At 43.7% G+C, this 17,769-nt stretch overlaps 1 protein-coding gene across 1 annotated transcript in view; it reads right to left on the minus strand.

The window, feature by feature from the left end:
* Positions 1 to 17,769, minus strand: part of LOC139575815 (talin-2-like) — a 130,882-nt gene that overhangs the window by 65,526 nt on the left and 47,587 nt on the right. Inside the window, exons 2-6 of the mRNA XM_071401144.1 lie at positions 3,439 to 3,606; positions 3,086 to 3,183; positions 2,397 to 2,526; positions 2,025 to 2,177; positions 964 to 1,106 (exon numbers count right to left, since the gene is read on the minus strand). Of these exons, the coding sequence (XP_071257245.1) occupies positions 964 to 1,106; positions 2,025 to 2,177; positions 2,397 to 2,526; positions 3,086 to 3,183; positions 3,439 to 3,574 (660 nt within the window). The 5' untranslated portion in view covers positions 3,575 to 3,606. The remainder of the gene's footprint in view (positions 1 to 963; positions 1,107 to 2,024; positions 2,178 to 2,396; positions 2,527 to 3,085; positions 3,184 to 3,438; positions 3,607 to 17,769) is intronic.

Here is a 17,769-nt window from a genome sequence, read left to right on the forward strand (position 1 = left end):
GACTGGGAAACAATTCACTTCCTGAAATGATGGAACTGACCCCAACCATGGTGACCTATCAAAACAAAAGACGTCTAACTCTAGTACCTCTAATCACCTCATCTCAACCCTGATCCCTTAATGTTGTACAGCCCATCAGCCTGATTGAGACAACTCTCATACAGAGAATAATGAGCCCAGAACAGAGAGCCTGCTGAGTCTCATATACCTACTTATTGAACCAGATCCTTTATCTGGCTGAACCATCTCTCACAGCCATTTACACACACTACAACAACAGGTAATTACACACAGACAGCACAATATGACTAGCAATGGAAGTGGTGCTTTAGTCCTTTTGAGGAAGAGCAGAGGTCAGAGGAGAGGTGTGTTAAAGACTAGGCAGGACCCCTGGGACCATGTCACACAGAAGAGGACACTGTCAGCAGACAAAGGAATAGGGTCCCAGTCCCACCATGACTTGACAATGACACAAATTCAATATGCCAGCTGCATACATCAAAATACAATACATCGCAAATGCACTGACTGAAATGATTTAGAGATGCAGGAAAATATACATGCGTGCACACACACACCTTGAGGCAGTAATCATTGTGGTGGTGATAATGAGACACCAGAGTGTGAAGCACCAGCTCTGGCTGTGTGTGTTCAATTATTATTATAAAAGGCAAAAGAAAATCAGAACAGATGTTCTCTATCCATCAACATTCATCCATTACAGCATGTTTCTGGTGAAGAGCTTAATTGCTGACTACTATGCAGGACAAGTACAACAGAGGAGAAGGCATGAGAGAGGAAAGAGGTAAGGAGAGGGGCGGGAGAGAGTGAGGGAGAGTGAAAGAGTTATTGAGGAGGGAAGGATGAAAAGAGAGAGAGTAAGAAATAGTAGGAGAGAGGGAAGAGGAAAGGACAGACGTGTTAAAAGCAGTAGGAGAGGAGAGACCGCGGTGAGGGTCAGACCTGGACGTAGAGCAGGTTGAGCTGGACCGGGTCTCGTGAGTCCACGTTCTGGTCTGAGTAGAAGAACTTCCTCCTGAGCAGAAGAGTTTCGGTCTCCTCCACCCCCTGCTCACGGAACGTTCTGCTGTGGTCAAGCCAGTTCACTGAACACACATTGATATTAACTCGTAAATGCACAGATTCTGACATTCTCAATAAACGTACAAATCTAACCATAATTCTCTCCATTATAGTCAACTCAAGGGGTAACTCAATATTTTGTAAAACCAAAATCCATGTTGGCGTCAGTGTTCCCCTGAAGGGGGGTAGTGATAATGTCAATAGTGGTGTAAAGCTGCCCATCAGTTTGATGGATGTGCCAATATCTAGAAGCTGGAGAGGAGCTGTCCTGTCCATGGCATTATGACTCAACACTTCACATCAGGCCAAGACAGACGTCTATTGCCTACAGCACATGAGAAATGGACACTACTGCTCAGGAAAAAGGAGGAAAATACAATTTGATGTGCGATAACAGTATCCAACTCAAATCACTATTAAAATAATACCTTAACCAAAAATGTATGTCAAATCAATAACCGGGAAATAATGCTGCTTCTGTCCAAACTCTTATGAAACACGCAGATGTATCCAAATGTATTTTCAGAACAGACGACAGAGCAATACTTAAGGATAGCAGATGCAAGTTAGCTAACTAAATAATCCTGTTACTGCTAACTTTATTCAAAACATATTTGGCTCAAATGATCAACTTGGTTGAATTATAAAAAATGACCATAAGGGAAATTAAATTGGCTTCAGCATCAACATGTTCCCAGAACTAGTGGCAATTTGTAGAGGTGGCAGGTAGCCTCGTGGTTAAGAGCGTTGGCCAGTAACCAAGGTTGCTGGTTCGAATCCCCAAGCTGACAAGGTGAACATTCTGTTGATGTGCCCTTTAGCAAGGCACTTAACACCCAATTGCTCTGGATAAAAGCGTCTGCTAAAGATGTTTAGCCTCAACTGAGGCCCTATGCTTCACTAGGAGTTCAAAATAATAAGTCAAGTTGGCCTAAACTCACAGTCGTCGTCTGTGTGAAGCTTGGCTTTGAGTTTCTCCATCTTCCTCTCGTCTCGGAGCAGAGTCCTGTCTTTCTTCAGGGTGCCCAGCCCATCCTCCTTCTTCTCCTCCATTACCTCCTGGATCAGAGAGTACTCCTCGTAGTTGGTGATTCCTGAAATCACAGGGAAAAGCTTTCAGACAACCTCAAACCACTGGCTCTCCTTTGACAGGTGTTAAAACAAATCATGTAATCCAGGTTAATTGTTAAGGGGAATTAATTGCGGTACAAAAGGAAGCAGATTCACATTCTACTGCATATCATCACTTTGAGACAACCTCAACTCACTAGCTTTCCTATGAGAGGTGTTTTTACAAATAATAGACCACTCACCTATTCTACTGCATATTGTCACTAACAGCTCTCCCACTGTTTTGGAGTCGTCCACCATGATGGTTTTCACAGCTCCATCCAGCATCTTGATCTTCAATGGCCTCTGTTTCTTCTTGTAATCAAGGATATCCTGAGAGGGAGGGAGAGAAAAAGATAAACTGTGAATGTGGCGAAAAGTAGAGCGAGTGATCAAACATTTAGCCAGTCGAAGGAGAGAGGGATGAACGGAAGGCAGAAAATCTAATTCCTTCCCCACAACTCTCTCATTTCTCACACAGCAAATATGAAAAAGGTTTTCCTCTGAACTACATACTCTGTCATTCTAACAGGCCTGGTACTTCACCCTGCATTAAACACACAGCACTTGTCTAGAGAGGAAATACCAATGGAAAACACATCCTATGAACACATTTTTGATGAGTGTGATCTTTAAGGACCGACTTCCATCAAGAATAGTGTCAGTGTGTGTGTGTTACAGTATGTGATCTGTCAACATTATTCACCAACACCACCTTACATCTTATACTTTAAATACTTTCTCCATGGCAACAACTACAAAGAACCCTCGCTACAGTAGAGAACCCTCGCTACAGTAGAGAACCCTCGCTACAGTAGAGAACCCTCGCTACAGTATAGGACTGGTCAGATTACTAAGGGTTACTGTAGGTATGCTTTAGGTAGGTTTTTACCCCATTCCGCAGCATGTAATAATCCAGAGTTCTTCCTGACTCCAGCCAGATTCCTTTCCTGGGGTCCTCATCAGAAAGGAACAGGCCGTAGTCTGAGGCTGGAAGACAATAGGAATAGAAGTTACCATTAGCAATAGGATGAATGATGCATTTCTAAGCCCTTGTTTCTAGTGTTGAGAGGCAGGTACCATTCTAATTCTTCCAAATTCTCCTTGAAGTAATCAGTGCTAAGACATGACTGGACAGATGAAAACCACGTGGTGCCCTTGCTTTCACCTGTTAAGGAAGGATGCTCTATTAAGGAATTTGAACGTGGCCTCAGTCGCTTGTATGTCTGTGTCTTGTGACTGTACCTTGTCCAGTCTGGGCTTCGGGAACCCTCTCTCTGATGATTCTGCAGGCGTCGTAGACGGCCGTGGACGGCTCAAACTGCATGGTCTTCACCAGGTTGCACTGGCGGACACAGATCTTCAGGGACAGGGCCACCATCTTGGCGGGCGGTGTGGGGGGTACGTCTACACCTGCGGAGAATGGAGGGTGAGATCAGTATAAGATGTGGATGAGAACAAAGGAAATACAACTACTTAGATATTTTCCATGAAGCCAAGACACAGACGTGACCGCACTGCATTAGTAATATTTCACAGAATTCATTCTTGTGAGTTAGAGCCGATGACAAATTCACAAGTTTTCAAATACAGTCCATCTGTTATCTGGGAAAAAACGAAGGGGGTCAAAACTGAAGTCATGTCTGTATCTGGATTTAAACAACGTGAGAAGAACACTGCCATCTGTCTGTCTCACTGAGCGGGCAGACTGGGCAGCCACTCAGACAACCTGAAACTCAATTTATCTGTAACCCAGACAGACAGAAATAAGCCATGTGCCACTCGGAGACGACTGAGAGAACATATCCTGCATATTACTCTGACAAGGAGAAATAACTGCACCTGGTTGATACACACTCAGAGGGTGCAAGTCTAATCAACAGTCTATATACCTAGACATATACCTACAACCATTTCACTACACTTGCAATCACATCTGCTAAAAGTGTGTATGTGACAAATCAAATTTGATTTGACAGCGTAAGGGGAGGATTTCCTACGTCATATACAACCTTCCGGACTGACCAGAACAACCTGCTCAAGTTAGGAAATCACTCGCCAACAATCTATAGGACTAGGGCTGTTACGGTGTCCATATTACCGCCACACCGGTGGTCACAAGTCATGAAGGAAGTCAAATTCCACATGACCGTTTAGTTACGGTAATTAGGCTTCTCCAAGCTCTGATGCTGCGGATGGTCATTAATAGCCTACCAAACTTGCTAACTGCCTGGTACTCTGCACTCTACTGTCTTTCTAATCACTCTGACAATGCAAATGTGATCGAAAATCAAATCAAACACTTCATGAGCTCATTTTGCACAATATTTCTATAGGCTATGCAATTGCGTGAGAAAACAGTGGTGCCCTCTATTAAAAAGAGGATCCAATAAGCTTTATATAGGCTAGGCCTACTATATTTATTTCTCAACGTTCCTAATATTATGTACATTGCTTCTCTTTACAACAGGAGTATAGCCTACCTGGCTGGCATTTAAAAAATGAACATTAGCTATTTAAGTGCATAGGTGACATGTATTTTTCACCCTGCCCGTTTCGAGATAGATGCATGATATTGGTCCATTCTAAATCATAACAAATTTCACACATGTTATTTAGTATATGTAAAGACAAGATTAAATCAAGAATAGTCTGATGGATGACAACATTAGCTTGTGAATTATATATTATCATTTGTGAATGATGCCCAGCATAAGGCAAGAAACAATGTCTTTTTTTGGCTACTTTAAAAATAATCATAGTCGCACACCTCATTTAGCCTAGCCCATAGGCCTATATGTTTTGATAAGGTTTGTATCACAACTCAAGTGGATAAATAACTTCTTAAAATTAAGCACATTAAACCGCTTTACAAGGGGTGTAGAGCCTAACTGGCAAATAAAACAATTTTTTTTTGTCACATACACATGGTTAGCAGATGTTAATGTGAGTGTAGCGAAATGCTTGTGCTTCTAGTTCCGACAGTGCAGTAATATCTAACAAGTAATCTAATAAATTCACAACTACCTTATACCTAATACCTATTATCTAACAAGTAATCTAATAAATTCACAACTACCTTATACACACACAAGCGTAAAGAGATGGAATAAGAACATGTACATATAAATATATGGATGAGCGATGGCCATGTGGCATAGAGATGCAATAGACGGTATGAAATACAGTATATACATATGAGATGAGTAATGTAGGGCATGTAAACATTATTAAAGTGGCATCATTTAAAGTGACTAGTGATACCTTTATTAAAGTGGCCAGTGATTTGTGTCTGTATGTTGGCAGCAGCCTCTATGTTAGTGATGGCTGTAACAGTCTGATGGCCTTGAGATAGAAGCTGTGATTGCTTTTATATATATAAATAAATAAGCGAGTGAGTTAAGTTTGGGGATGCTAATTTTTACAATAAAAATGCACCTTTCTAATAACAAGCATTACATGCATAATCACATTTGCGGTCACTTTTGATAATGGTGTTTTCCTGCTAATGGAACATTCACGCTTACGTAAAACAGCCTCATTGCGTAAAAGTGGTTGTATTAATTTGATATCTAATCGCATCCCACAACTGTCCCAGACTATGTTTGGAATATTTATTTCATGCACAGAATAGGTCAATATTTTGTACTATGGGGGATAATAGATTGACATAGGCTAGTGCTTTTACTGTTCGTTAGGCCTACTCCATCTTGTTGGCTGACGAAAAGTAAAATGTGGACAGTTATTCCAATAACTTCAATATGCACCTCGGCATGTGTCTGTCTTCACTTGTAGTCTGTGAGAAAGACCCAATCACATGATGGATAGCTATTTGAGTGAGAGGTGCTTCGGAGGACGCAGCACTCAGGGAGAAGGGAATTATCATTATTTTATTCAGCCCAAGGGCACCAAGGCACCGATTTTTTTAGGGGGCATTACGGCCACACAAAGGGGATGCTGCCGGGAAATTCGAGGCATTATGAACTGCTTGTCCAATTGTGAATGAGAGACTGATGAAGTGTGTACAGCCTGCGCATAAAACAAAGCAGCTCATGCCTTTCATGCAACTTTTTTCAAATCACGATTAGAGTCGCATCAGGCAGTCTTACAATGTATTACAAATCTAAACATATAGCCCAACGTTTGAAGAACTAAAGTTACATGTATAACTAAATTAAGCATATAGGAGTACCTATTTCTTTGTTAACCGCTCAATACAGAATAACCGCGTGTGCACACTCCCTCAAATAATTTGGAGAAAATATAATTTATATTTTGTTCAGCTTTGTTCAATGGTATTCTTGATACTATAAAATAATCTAAAATAATGCCACGGAATTCTAAGCAAATCTTGTCTGCTAAATTAACTAGTGTAGCCCACAGCCATGGCATAGCCAGGACCTAACAAAGACAACTCAGAATACGCTATTCTGTTCTTCTGAAATAGACTACATTTTCATCATATCATGTTTTTTTAGAGCCGTCTAAAATAAATAATGTATTTATTGTGAAGGTGTAGGCTATATTACATGTTTTTATTAGACTTTTTATAGACGTTCCAAAGTTCTGCATCAGATGCTTGTATAGAAGCCAGTGACGCTAAATTTGTTTATGTTAATTAACGGTCAATTACCGTAGTTATTTGCTTGACAATCACCGTCTGATTAAATTTTGTGACCGCCACAGCCCAAAATAGGACTATCTAACTGCCTTTACCAATACTGAAACATGCATGAGAGCACCAGCTGTTCTGGAAGACTGTGCGATCACTCTCTCCGCAGCCGATGTGAGTAAGACAATTAAACAGGTCAAGATTCACAAGGCCACAGGGCCAGACGGATTACCAGGATGTGTACTGCAAGCATGCGCTAAGCAACTGTCAAGTGTCTTTACTGACATTATCAACCTCTCCTTGTCCGAGTCTGTAATAACAAAATAGTTTAAGGAGACCACCATAGTGCCTGTGCCCAAGAACACTAAGGTAACCTGCCTAAATGACTACCGACCCGTAGCACTCACATCTGTAGCCATGAAGTGCTTTGAAAGGCTGGTCATGGCTCACATCAACACCATTATCCCAGAAACCCTAGACCCACTCCAATTTGCATACCACCCCAACAGATCCATAGATGATGCAATCTCTATTGCACTCCATACTGCCCTTTCCCACCCGGACAAAAGGAACACCTACGTGAGAATGCTATTCATTGACCACAGCTCGGCGTTCAACACCATAGTGCCCTCAAAGCTCATCAATAAGCTAAAGACCCTGGGACTAAACACCTCCCTCTGCAACTGGATCCTGGACTTCCTGACAGGCCGCCCCCAGATGGTAAGGGTAGGTAACAACACATCCGCCACGTTGATCCTCAACACAGGGGCCCCTCAGTGCTCAGTCCCCTCCTGTACTCCCTGTTCACTCATGACTGCACGGCCAGGCACAACTCCAACACCATCATTCAATTTGCCGATGACAACAGTGGTAGGCCTGATCACCATTCAACAACGAGACAGCCTATAGGGAGGTCGTCAGAGACCTGGCCGTGTGGTGCCAGGACAACAACCTCTCCCTCAACGTGATCAAGACAAAGGAGATGATTGTGGACTACAGGAAAAAGAGGACCGAGCACGCCCCCATTCTGATCGACAGGGCTGCAGTGGAGCAGGTTGAGAGCTTCACGTTCATTGGTGTCCACATCACCAACAAACTAACATGGTCCACGCACACCAAGACAGTCGTGAAAAGGGCACGACAAAACCTATTCCCCCTCAGGAGACTGAAAAGATTTAGCATGGGTCCTCAGATCCTCAAAAGGTTCTACAGCTGCACCATCGAGAGCATCCTGACTGGATGCATCACTGCCTGGTATGGCAACTGCTCGGCCTCCGACCGCAAGGTACTACAGAGGTTAGTGAGAACGGTCCAGTACATCACTGGGGCCAAGCATCCTGCCATCCAGGACCTCTATACCAGGCGGTGTCAGAGGAAGGCCCTAAAAATTGTCAAAGACTCCAGCCACCCAAGTCATAGACTGTTCTCTCTGCTACCGCACGACAAGCAGTACAAGAGCGCCAAGTCTAGATCCAAAAGGCTTCTTAACAGCTTGTACCCCCAAACTATAAGACTGCTAAACAGCTAAACACCCCTGCCACATTTTCTTTTTGTACGCTGCAGCTACTCGCTGTTTATTCTCTATGCATGGTCACCCTACCTACATGTACATATTACCTCAATTACAATTACTGGTACCTCCTATATTAGAGGTCGGCCGATTAATTAGGCCCGTTTTCAAGTTTTCATAACAACCGGTAATCGGCATTTTTGGACACCGATTATGGCCGATTACATTGCACTCCACGAGGAGACTGCGTGGCAGGCTGACTACCTGTTATGCGAGTGCAGCAAGGAGCCACGGTAAGGTGCCAGTTAGCATTAAACTTATCTTTAAAAAAAAAATCAATCTTAACATAATCACTAGTTAACTACACATGGTTGATGATATTACTAGTTAATCTAGATTGTCCTGCGTTGCATATAATCGATGCGGTGCCTGTTAATTTGTCATTGAATCACAACCTACTTCGCCAAACGGGTGATTTAACAAGTGCATTCATGAAAAAAGCACTGTCGTTGCACCAATGTGTACCTAACCATAAACATCAATGCCTTTCTTAAAATCAATACACAAGTATATATTTTTAAACCTGCATATTTAGTTAATATTGCCTGCTAACATGAATTTCTTTTAAGTGGGGAAATTGTCACTTTTCTTGCATTCTGTGCAAACAGAGTCAGGGTTTATGGAGCAGTTTAAGACGCCTGGCTTGTTGCGAACTGTGTGAAGACCATTTCTTCCTAACAAAGACCGTAATTAATTTGCCAGAATTCTACATAATTATGACATAACATTGAAGGTTGTGCAATGTAACAGCAATATTTAGACTTATGGATGCCACCCGTTAGATAATACGAAACTATTCCGTATTTCACTGAAAGAATCAACGTTTTGTTTTCGAAATGATAGTTTCCGGATTTGACCATATTAATGACCTAAGGCTCGTATTTCTGTGTGTTATTATAATTACGTCTATGATTTGATAGAGCAGTCTGACTGAGTGGTGGTAGGCAGCAGCAGTCTCGTAAGCATTCATTCAAACAGCACTTTACTGCGTTTGTCAGCAGCTCTTCGCTGTGCTTCAAGCATTGCGCTGTTTATGACTTCAAGCCTATCAACTCCCGAGATTAGGCTGGCAATACTAAAGTACCTATTAGAACATCCAATAGTCAAAGGTATATGAAATACAAACAGTATAGAGAGAAATAGTCCTATAATAACTACAACCTAAAACTTCTTATCTGGGAATATTGAAGACTCATGTTAAAAGGAACTACCAGCTTTCATATGTTCTCATGTTCTGAGCAAGGAACTTAAATGTTATCTTTTTTTACATGGCACATATTACACTTTTACTTTCTTCTCCAACACTGTTTATGCATTACTTAAACCAAATTGAACATGTTTCATTATTTATTTGAGACTAAATAGATTTTATTGATGTATTATATTAAGTTAAAATAAAAGTTTTCATTGTTCATTCAGTATTGTTGTAATTGTCATTATTACAAATATATATATATAAAAAATAAAAAAATAGGCTGATTAATCGGTATCGGCTTTTTTTGGTCCTCCAATAATCGGTATCGCCGTTAAAATCATAATCGGTCGACCTCTACCCTATATAGCCTCGTTATTGTTATTTTATTGTTGCTCTTTTCTTTTTTACTTTAGTTTATTTAGTAATTATTTTTCCTAAAACTGCATTGTTGGTTACGGGCTTGTAAGTAAGTATTTCACGGTAAAGTCATGTGACAAATACAATTTGATTGAAGTTTAGTGGATCTTACAGGTCAGGTCCGGCTGTTAAAACACTTCCTAGCCTTGAAAACCATTTGGCTCTTTTCTTCACTAGCAATAAAGTGAAACATCTCTCCCTTTATTAGGCTGCCAGAGGGAGGCTTAAAAAATGCAATGGCTGGCATCAAACGGGAGAACTGACAATTAATGTTCTTAGTAACAACCAAACCATCACTCATCATTTACACAAGTAGGTCTTGATTGTTGCAATAATAAATACAAATATTTGTCATAAGAATACGGTTGGCATGAGATGACTGCGGCAGGCTAACGAGAGGATGCCCTGCTATCAAACATGGATTACCACACCAGCCTGCCATCCTTCCTATTCTCTCCCTCAGACGAGGAAGGATTTGCTGAGATCTAGTCGGGTTTTGAAACACCTTCCAGTACACTGAAAAGCAAACCCACTGTGGGAGAAAGGGATATAGAAACCACAATGTACAGTGAAATGACAAGGTAGAATATTGGCATAGCTTTTCATGATAATGTTCAGATTATTAGGTTTACAGTAGGCAAGTAAATGGTGTGGTGTTTATGGTCATTTGTGAGCAGGCTAAGCCCTTGGCTTCCAGATGACCCCATATCCATGTCTGACTCCCTGCTACTGTGTGACATCACCTCTATAGCCACCTGTCATTTGTCCTGTCCTCCAGACCACATCCATTCAATTAACACTTGGGTGGCTGCAGCCCGTATTGACAAGGCAGGCAGGCAGAGACGGGTACAAAGGCAAACACCTCTGCCTGTTCCGCAGTACCAAGGTCATCTCCAGCCAAGCGGTCTGACAGAGAGAGGTGAAAGACCCTCTTGTACGCACACAGCCTCACACCTGATTCACGTTCATCATACATCTCAATGTCTAATAAAGGAGAGCAGAATAGTATCTGAAAGCAGAATAGTATCTGAAGCATACTTCAGGTCAACAACAACACATTGTAAGGAAAACAACCCAAGGTGAAATCTGAACCACTTCCTTTAGCAGGAGTGAGAGAGGGATGGACAGAGGAGAGAGAGGGATGGACAGAGGAGAGAGGGGGATGGACAGAGAAGAGAGGGGGATGGACAGAGGAGAGAGAGGGATGGACAGAGGAGAGAGAGGGATGGACAGAGGAGAGAGAGGGATGGACAGAGGAGAGAGAGGGATGGACAGAGGAGAGAGAGGGATGGACAGAGGAGAGAGAGGGATGGACAGAGGAGAGAGAGGGATGGACAGAGGAGAGAGAGGGATGGACAGAGGCGAGAGAGGGATGGACAGAGGCGAGAGAGGGATGGACAGAGGCGAGAGAGGGATGGACAGAGGCGAGAGAGGGATGGACAGAGGCGAGAGAGGGATGGACAGAGAAGAGAGAGGGATGGACAGAGAAGAGAGAGGGATGGACAGAGGAGAGAGAGGGATGGACAGAGGAGAGAGAGGGATGGGCAGAGGAGAGAGAGGGATGGGCAGAGAAGAGAGAGGGATGGACAGAGGAGAGAGAGGGATGGACAGAGGAGAGAGAGGGATGGACAGAGGAGAGAGAGGGATGGACAGAGGAGAGAGAGGGATGGACAGAGGAGAGAGAGGGATGGACAGAGGAGAGAGAGGGATGGACAGAGGAGAGAGAGTGATGGACAGAGAAGAGAGAGGGATGGACAGAGGAGAGAGAGGGATGGGCAGAGAAGAGAGCGGGATGGACAGAGAAAAAGGGTTAGAGCATGGAAAGAGGGAGAGAGCGAGAGAAAGAGGGAGAGAGAGAGAGACGGGAGGAGAGCGAGAAATAGGGAGAGAAAGGAGGATAGCGTACATAGAGAGAGAGACCATGTGATTCAATAGATCAATGAATGAGCCTGGTCCTGCTGGGAATCCCCAGGCCTGGTTACTGTAACATGGTCTCCAATCCAATAGGAGACTACAATACTGGAGGGCCACTGGGATGGACATTCAATACACGGACAGAACACATCAATGTGGTCGCAAATACAATACTGTGTGTGTGTGTGTGTGTGTGTGTGTGTGTGTGTGTGTGTGTGTGTGTGTGTGTGTGTGTGTGTGTGTGTGTGTGTGTGTGTGTGTGTCCACCAATACAATATAGCCTCATCATATGACCGTCAGGCTGGCTCTACAAAAGCACATGGCCTCGGGGTAACACAATGAAGGTTGGAATAGAATCACATCTACCTCAGATTTGATCAAGTTTCATTTTGCAAAAATGTAATCCCTGATGGATTTGTTTGGGGAGAAAGATGTGGTAAAAAAACGACTCAGAGAGCAACATCTGGTGCGAAGCTAACAGTGAGAGACGCAGCAGGCTTCTTAAATATCTTCTTGATAAACTGAGGCTAAAGGTTCTAATGCATTCCCGGAGCATGTAGCAGACTATGATCCATCCATTTTACATGGAGCACCTGTGGATAATAAATAGGTTAGTGATGTCAGACCATCTTCTCCATGCAGCCAGTCCCCACATGAATGATTACAGAAACATACATGAGTTTCTCAGACTAAACAGGATGGGCCATGTTAGTTTAATGGAGTGTGTAGACACAGGCCTACTTGTGCTTGTGTACCGAATTCGGTGTGGTCGGTGTGTGAGGACCAGGGCTGTAGGTGTGGTAAAGACACAGTATGCCAGTGCTTTAGTGCATGGGTACCACACATGCAAACCTACTATGTACAATCAAAAGACACACACACTGTTGCAGAAGTTAGGTGGTGTGTCCCTGCTGCCTGGTTTACTTGGTGATTTATCAACTTCACATGTATCTCATTAGCACGGCATCTGGATTCTCTCCAATACACAAACACAGTGGGCGACGCTGAATTACGTGTGTGTGTGTGTGTGTGTGTGTGTGTGTGTGTTGGGGTCAGGAGGTCTGTGTCAGTAGGCAGCAGCATTAAACACAGAGGTAAGGTTTCACCCAGAGAGGAGAGGAGCCTCTGACCCCAGACAGACCTGCTGGAGGGTAACTAGAGAAGGAGCAAGACAGAGGCCATCTCCAGCCTCATCTATCAACTTATTGGCTACAGCCTCCCTCATCTTCTCAACCCACTGTCTCTGGACGATCCATGTAGCCAGGGCTGCCTGCCTGCAGGCACACATCTAGGACCAGCTTAGCCTCTCCCGGTCCGAAACAAAATACCGGGAATTTACCCCTAGTACTCTACTCCTACCTGCGACCTGATGGCTACTGACAACCCACATCTCCAACATGTCCGTTCAGTCATGGGTTGCCATGGTTACAAACTGCTTGCAGTAATCTTTGCCCTGACATTTTCAAAACAAAAAAAAGCGAGGGGGAACAACTACACACAGTCAATGTACCCACACCGCAACAGTCCCAGATTGACGATAAGTAGATTCTCCTCTCTCAGTGGAGGCAGTAGAACCACATCAAAAAGGCAAGGCAGTCAGCTTGGATCAGTGAGTGAGTAAAATATACCCTGCAGATACTGAATGACACATTCTCTCCAAGACCAAACCCCTATACAGAACCAGGAGGTCACTCACCCACACAACTCTCCACCCACAACATTATGCACAAGGAGTAACATGCTCAAAGCCAGCTACAACGCAGGGAAACAGTAATAGGGAGTCCCCTATGATGTCAGGTGCAGATATCAAATGACAGGCCAACCGTGGGTTTTATGATGTAGTTCTGCATACATGTAGTCTGATTACTAGTCATGTCTGGTAAAATCCCTTGTGAGGGGCTTTTCAGGGACAGAGAACAGATACGGTTTCCATGTTTCTGTTCCACCAGCTTAGATTGTTTCCCTGCAGTCATAAGAAGGTTGTGAAAGATTTTTGAAAGGACAGCAACAACAGGAAGTAAAAGGCATCAGGCATAAATCTCAGCTCCTGAACCGGACACTCAACAAAGGGCTGAGCCAGAGCAGACATGACAGCAGGGCTGAGCCAGAGCAGACATGACAGCAGGGCTGAGCCAGAGCAGACATGACAGCAGGGCTGAGCCAGAGCAGACATGACAGAAGGGCTGAGCCAGAGCAGACATGACAGAAGGGCTGAGCCAGAGCAGACATGACAGAAGGGCTGAGCCAGAGCAGACATGACAGAAGGGCTGAGCCAGAGCAGACATGACAGAAGGGCTGAGCCAGAGCAGACATGACAGAAGGGCTGAGCCAGAGCAGACATGACAGCAGGGCTGAGCCAGAGCAGACATGACAGAAGGGCTGAGCCAGAGCAGACATGACAGCAGGGCTGAGCCAGAGCAGACATGACAGCAGGGCTGAGCCAGAGCAGACATGACAGCAGGGCTGAGCCAGAGCAGACATGACAGCAGGGCTGAGCCAGAGCAGACATGACAGAAGGGCTGAGCCAGAGCAGACATGACAGAAGGGCTGAGCCAGAGCAGACATGACAGAAGGGCTGAGCCAGAGCAGACATGACAGCAGGGCTGAGCCAGAGAAGACATGACAGCAGGGCTGAGCCAGAGCAGACATGACAGCAGGGCTGAGCCAGAGCAGACATGACAGAAGGGCTGAGCCAGAGCAGACATGACAGCAGGGCTGAGCCAGAGCAGACATGACAGAAGGGCTGAGCCAGAGCAGACATGACAGCAGCATTTGCACTTACCACCCCTGGACCTCCTGAAACATGCTGCATAAGCAAGCACTGTCGATAACTAAACAGTCACACACACCCCTCTTCTGGTTCGCCCTGTGTGAGATCCTCTTCACACTCCACTATATCTCCATGTCAGCTGGAGGCAGCAGGAGCTAAAGCACTAGATGAGCCAAGCTCAGAAGTGAGTCATTATACTATGGTTCTGGGTGGGTGTTCGTCAATCCTGCCTCTCTGCCTGCCTCGCTGCCTGCCTGCCTAGGCATAAACATCTCCATACAGCACACATCAATCTCCCTGGAACACACAACTTGCTTTGGGTAGCGTCCCAAATAGCACCACATCTATATTTAGTGCACTACTTTTGACCAGGGGATATAGGGTTCTGGTCAAAAGTTGTGCAACAAATTGGGAATAGGGTGCATTTGGGATGCAACCTGGGACACTCTTCCAAACAGAGGGATTCCTGAGACGCTCAAGAACGTGTGCTTTTCAATGCGACCACTGACTTCCCTACAGGAAGATCTCACAAAAGAATAGTACTACCAGTCTGTTCTGTAGACAATAGTCTAGGTGGGATCTAGGCGTTACAAGGCTGTAGGTGCACTTAAAATCCCATCAAAATGGCTGAAATACAGTGCCTTCAGAAAGTAGTCATACCCATAGATGTATTCCACATTGTTGCGTTACAGCATGAATTCAAAATGGATTAAATAGCTTTTTTCCCTCTCACCCATCTACACACAATACATCATAATTACACAGTGAAAACAAGTTTAGAAATGTTTGCAAATTTGACATTGAAACAGAAATCTCTGATTTACATAAGTACTCACACCCTGAGTCAATACTTTGTAGAAGCACCTTAAGCAGTGATTACAGCTGTGAGTGTTCTGGGTAAGTCTCTAAGAGCTTTCCACACACGGATTGTGCAACATTTTCCCATTATTCTTTTCAAAATTCTTCAAGCTCTAGTTGTTGATCATTGCTAGACAACCCTTTTTCAGGTCTTGCCATAGATTTTCAAGACTGTAACTCAGCCACTCAGGAACATTTACATTTACATTTTAGTCATTTAGCAGACGCTCTTATCCAGAGCGACTTACAGTAGAGTGCATACATTTTATTACATTTATTTAAAAAAAAAAAAAATTTACATACTGAGACAAGGATATCCCTACCGGCCAAGAGCAGACGCTCTTATCCAGAGCGACTTACAGTAGAGTGCATACATTTTATTACATTTTTACATACTGAGACAAGGATATCCCTACCGGCCAAACCCTCCCTACCGGCCAAACCCTCCCTAACACGGACGACGCTATGCCAATTGTGCGTCGCCCCACGGATCTCCCGGTTGCGGCCGGCTGCGACAGAGCCTGGGCGCGAACCCAGAGACTCTGGTGGCGCAGCTAACACTGCGATGCAGTGCCCTAGACCACTGCGCCACCCGGGAGACATTCACTGTCTTCTTGGTAAGCAACTCCAGTGTAGATTTGGCCTTGTGTTATAGGTTATTATAGTGCTGAAAGGTGAAGGTATTTTAAAACCTCCCTGGTCTTTGTGGTTGAATCTGTGTTTGAAATTCACTGCGACTGAGGAACCTTACAGATCATTTTATGTGTGGGGTACAGAGATGAGGTAGTCATTAAGAAATCATGCTTTACACCATTATTGTGCAAAGAGTGAGTCCATGCAACTTATTAAGATAATTTATATTCCAGAACTTATTTAGGCTTGCCATAACAAATAGGTTGAATACTTATTGACACAAGACATTTCAGCATTTCATTTTAATTCATTTCAATACAGTTGGGAAGAGAGGAGCATGTCAACAAGTCACATTTCTAAAAACGTGATTCCACTTTGAGATTATGGGGTATTGTGTGTAGGCCAGTGACAAAAATCTCTATTTAATCCACTTTAAATTCAGGCTGTAACACAACAAAATGTGTAAAAGGGGGTGTGAATACTTTAAAAGGTACTGTACATATTATCCATATAGAGTACTGTGTACACACTATTCAATACATTACTTTCAATGCACTACACAGCCTACATATTTTATTTATTTTCAGCTCACTTGATCATTTCCTATGACTTACAACACAATATTCTACAGGCTACATTCTGTCCCTCAAGTCCTTTCACCATGTGGGAGTCCCATCAGTGACACAGCAGCATGGATTCTATCCTAAAGAGAGGGAAATCAACACTCTGTCATGTACTAGATACAGCTGAAGTCGGAAGTTTACATACACTTAGGTTGGAGTCATTAAAACTCGTTTTTCATCCACTCCACAAATGTCTTGTTCACAAACTATAGTTTTGGCAAGTTGGTTAGGACATCTACTTTGTGCATGACACAAGTAACCTCAGAAAAAAAATTGTAGACCTCCACAAGACTGGTTCATCCTTGGGAGCAATTTCCAAACGCCTGAAGGTACCACGTTCATCTGTAAAACAATAGTACGCAAGTATAAACACCATGGGACCACGCAGCCGTCATACCGCTCAGGAAGGAGACGCATTCTGTCTCCTAGAGATGAACGTACTTTGGTGCCAAAAGTGCAAATCAATCCCAGAACAACAGCAAAGGACCTTGTGAAGATGCTGGAGGAAACGGGTACAAAAGTATCTATATCCACAGAAAAACGAGTCCTATATCAACATAACCTGAAAGACCACTCAGCAAGGAAGAAGCCACTGCTCCAAAACCACCATAAAAAAAGTCAGACTACGATTTGCAACTACACATGGGGAGAAAGATCGTACTTTTTTGAGAAATGTCCTCTGGTCTGATGAAGCAAAAATATAACTGTTTGGCCATAATGACCATCGTTATGTTTGGAGGAAAAAGGGAGAGGCTTGCAAGCCGAAGAACACCATCCCAACCGTGAAGCACGGGGGTGGTAGTATCATGTTGTGGGGGTGCTTTGCTGCCAGAGGTACAGGTGCACTTCACAAAATAGATGGCATCATAAGGGAGGAAAATTATGTGGATATATTGAAGCAACATCTCAAGACATTCGTTAGGAAGTTAAAGCTTGGTCGCAAATGGGTCTTCCAAATGGACAATGACCCCAAGCATACTTCCA

The sequence above is a fragment of the Salvelinus alpinus genome, chromosome 5, assembly GCF_045679555.1.
Source record: "Salvelinus alpinus chromosome 5, SLU_Salpinus.1, whole genome shotgun sequence".
NCBI lineage: Eukaryota > Metazoa > Chordata > Actinopteri > Salmoniformes > Salmonidae > Salvelinus > Salvelinus alpinus.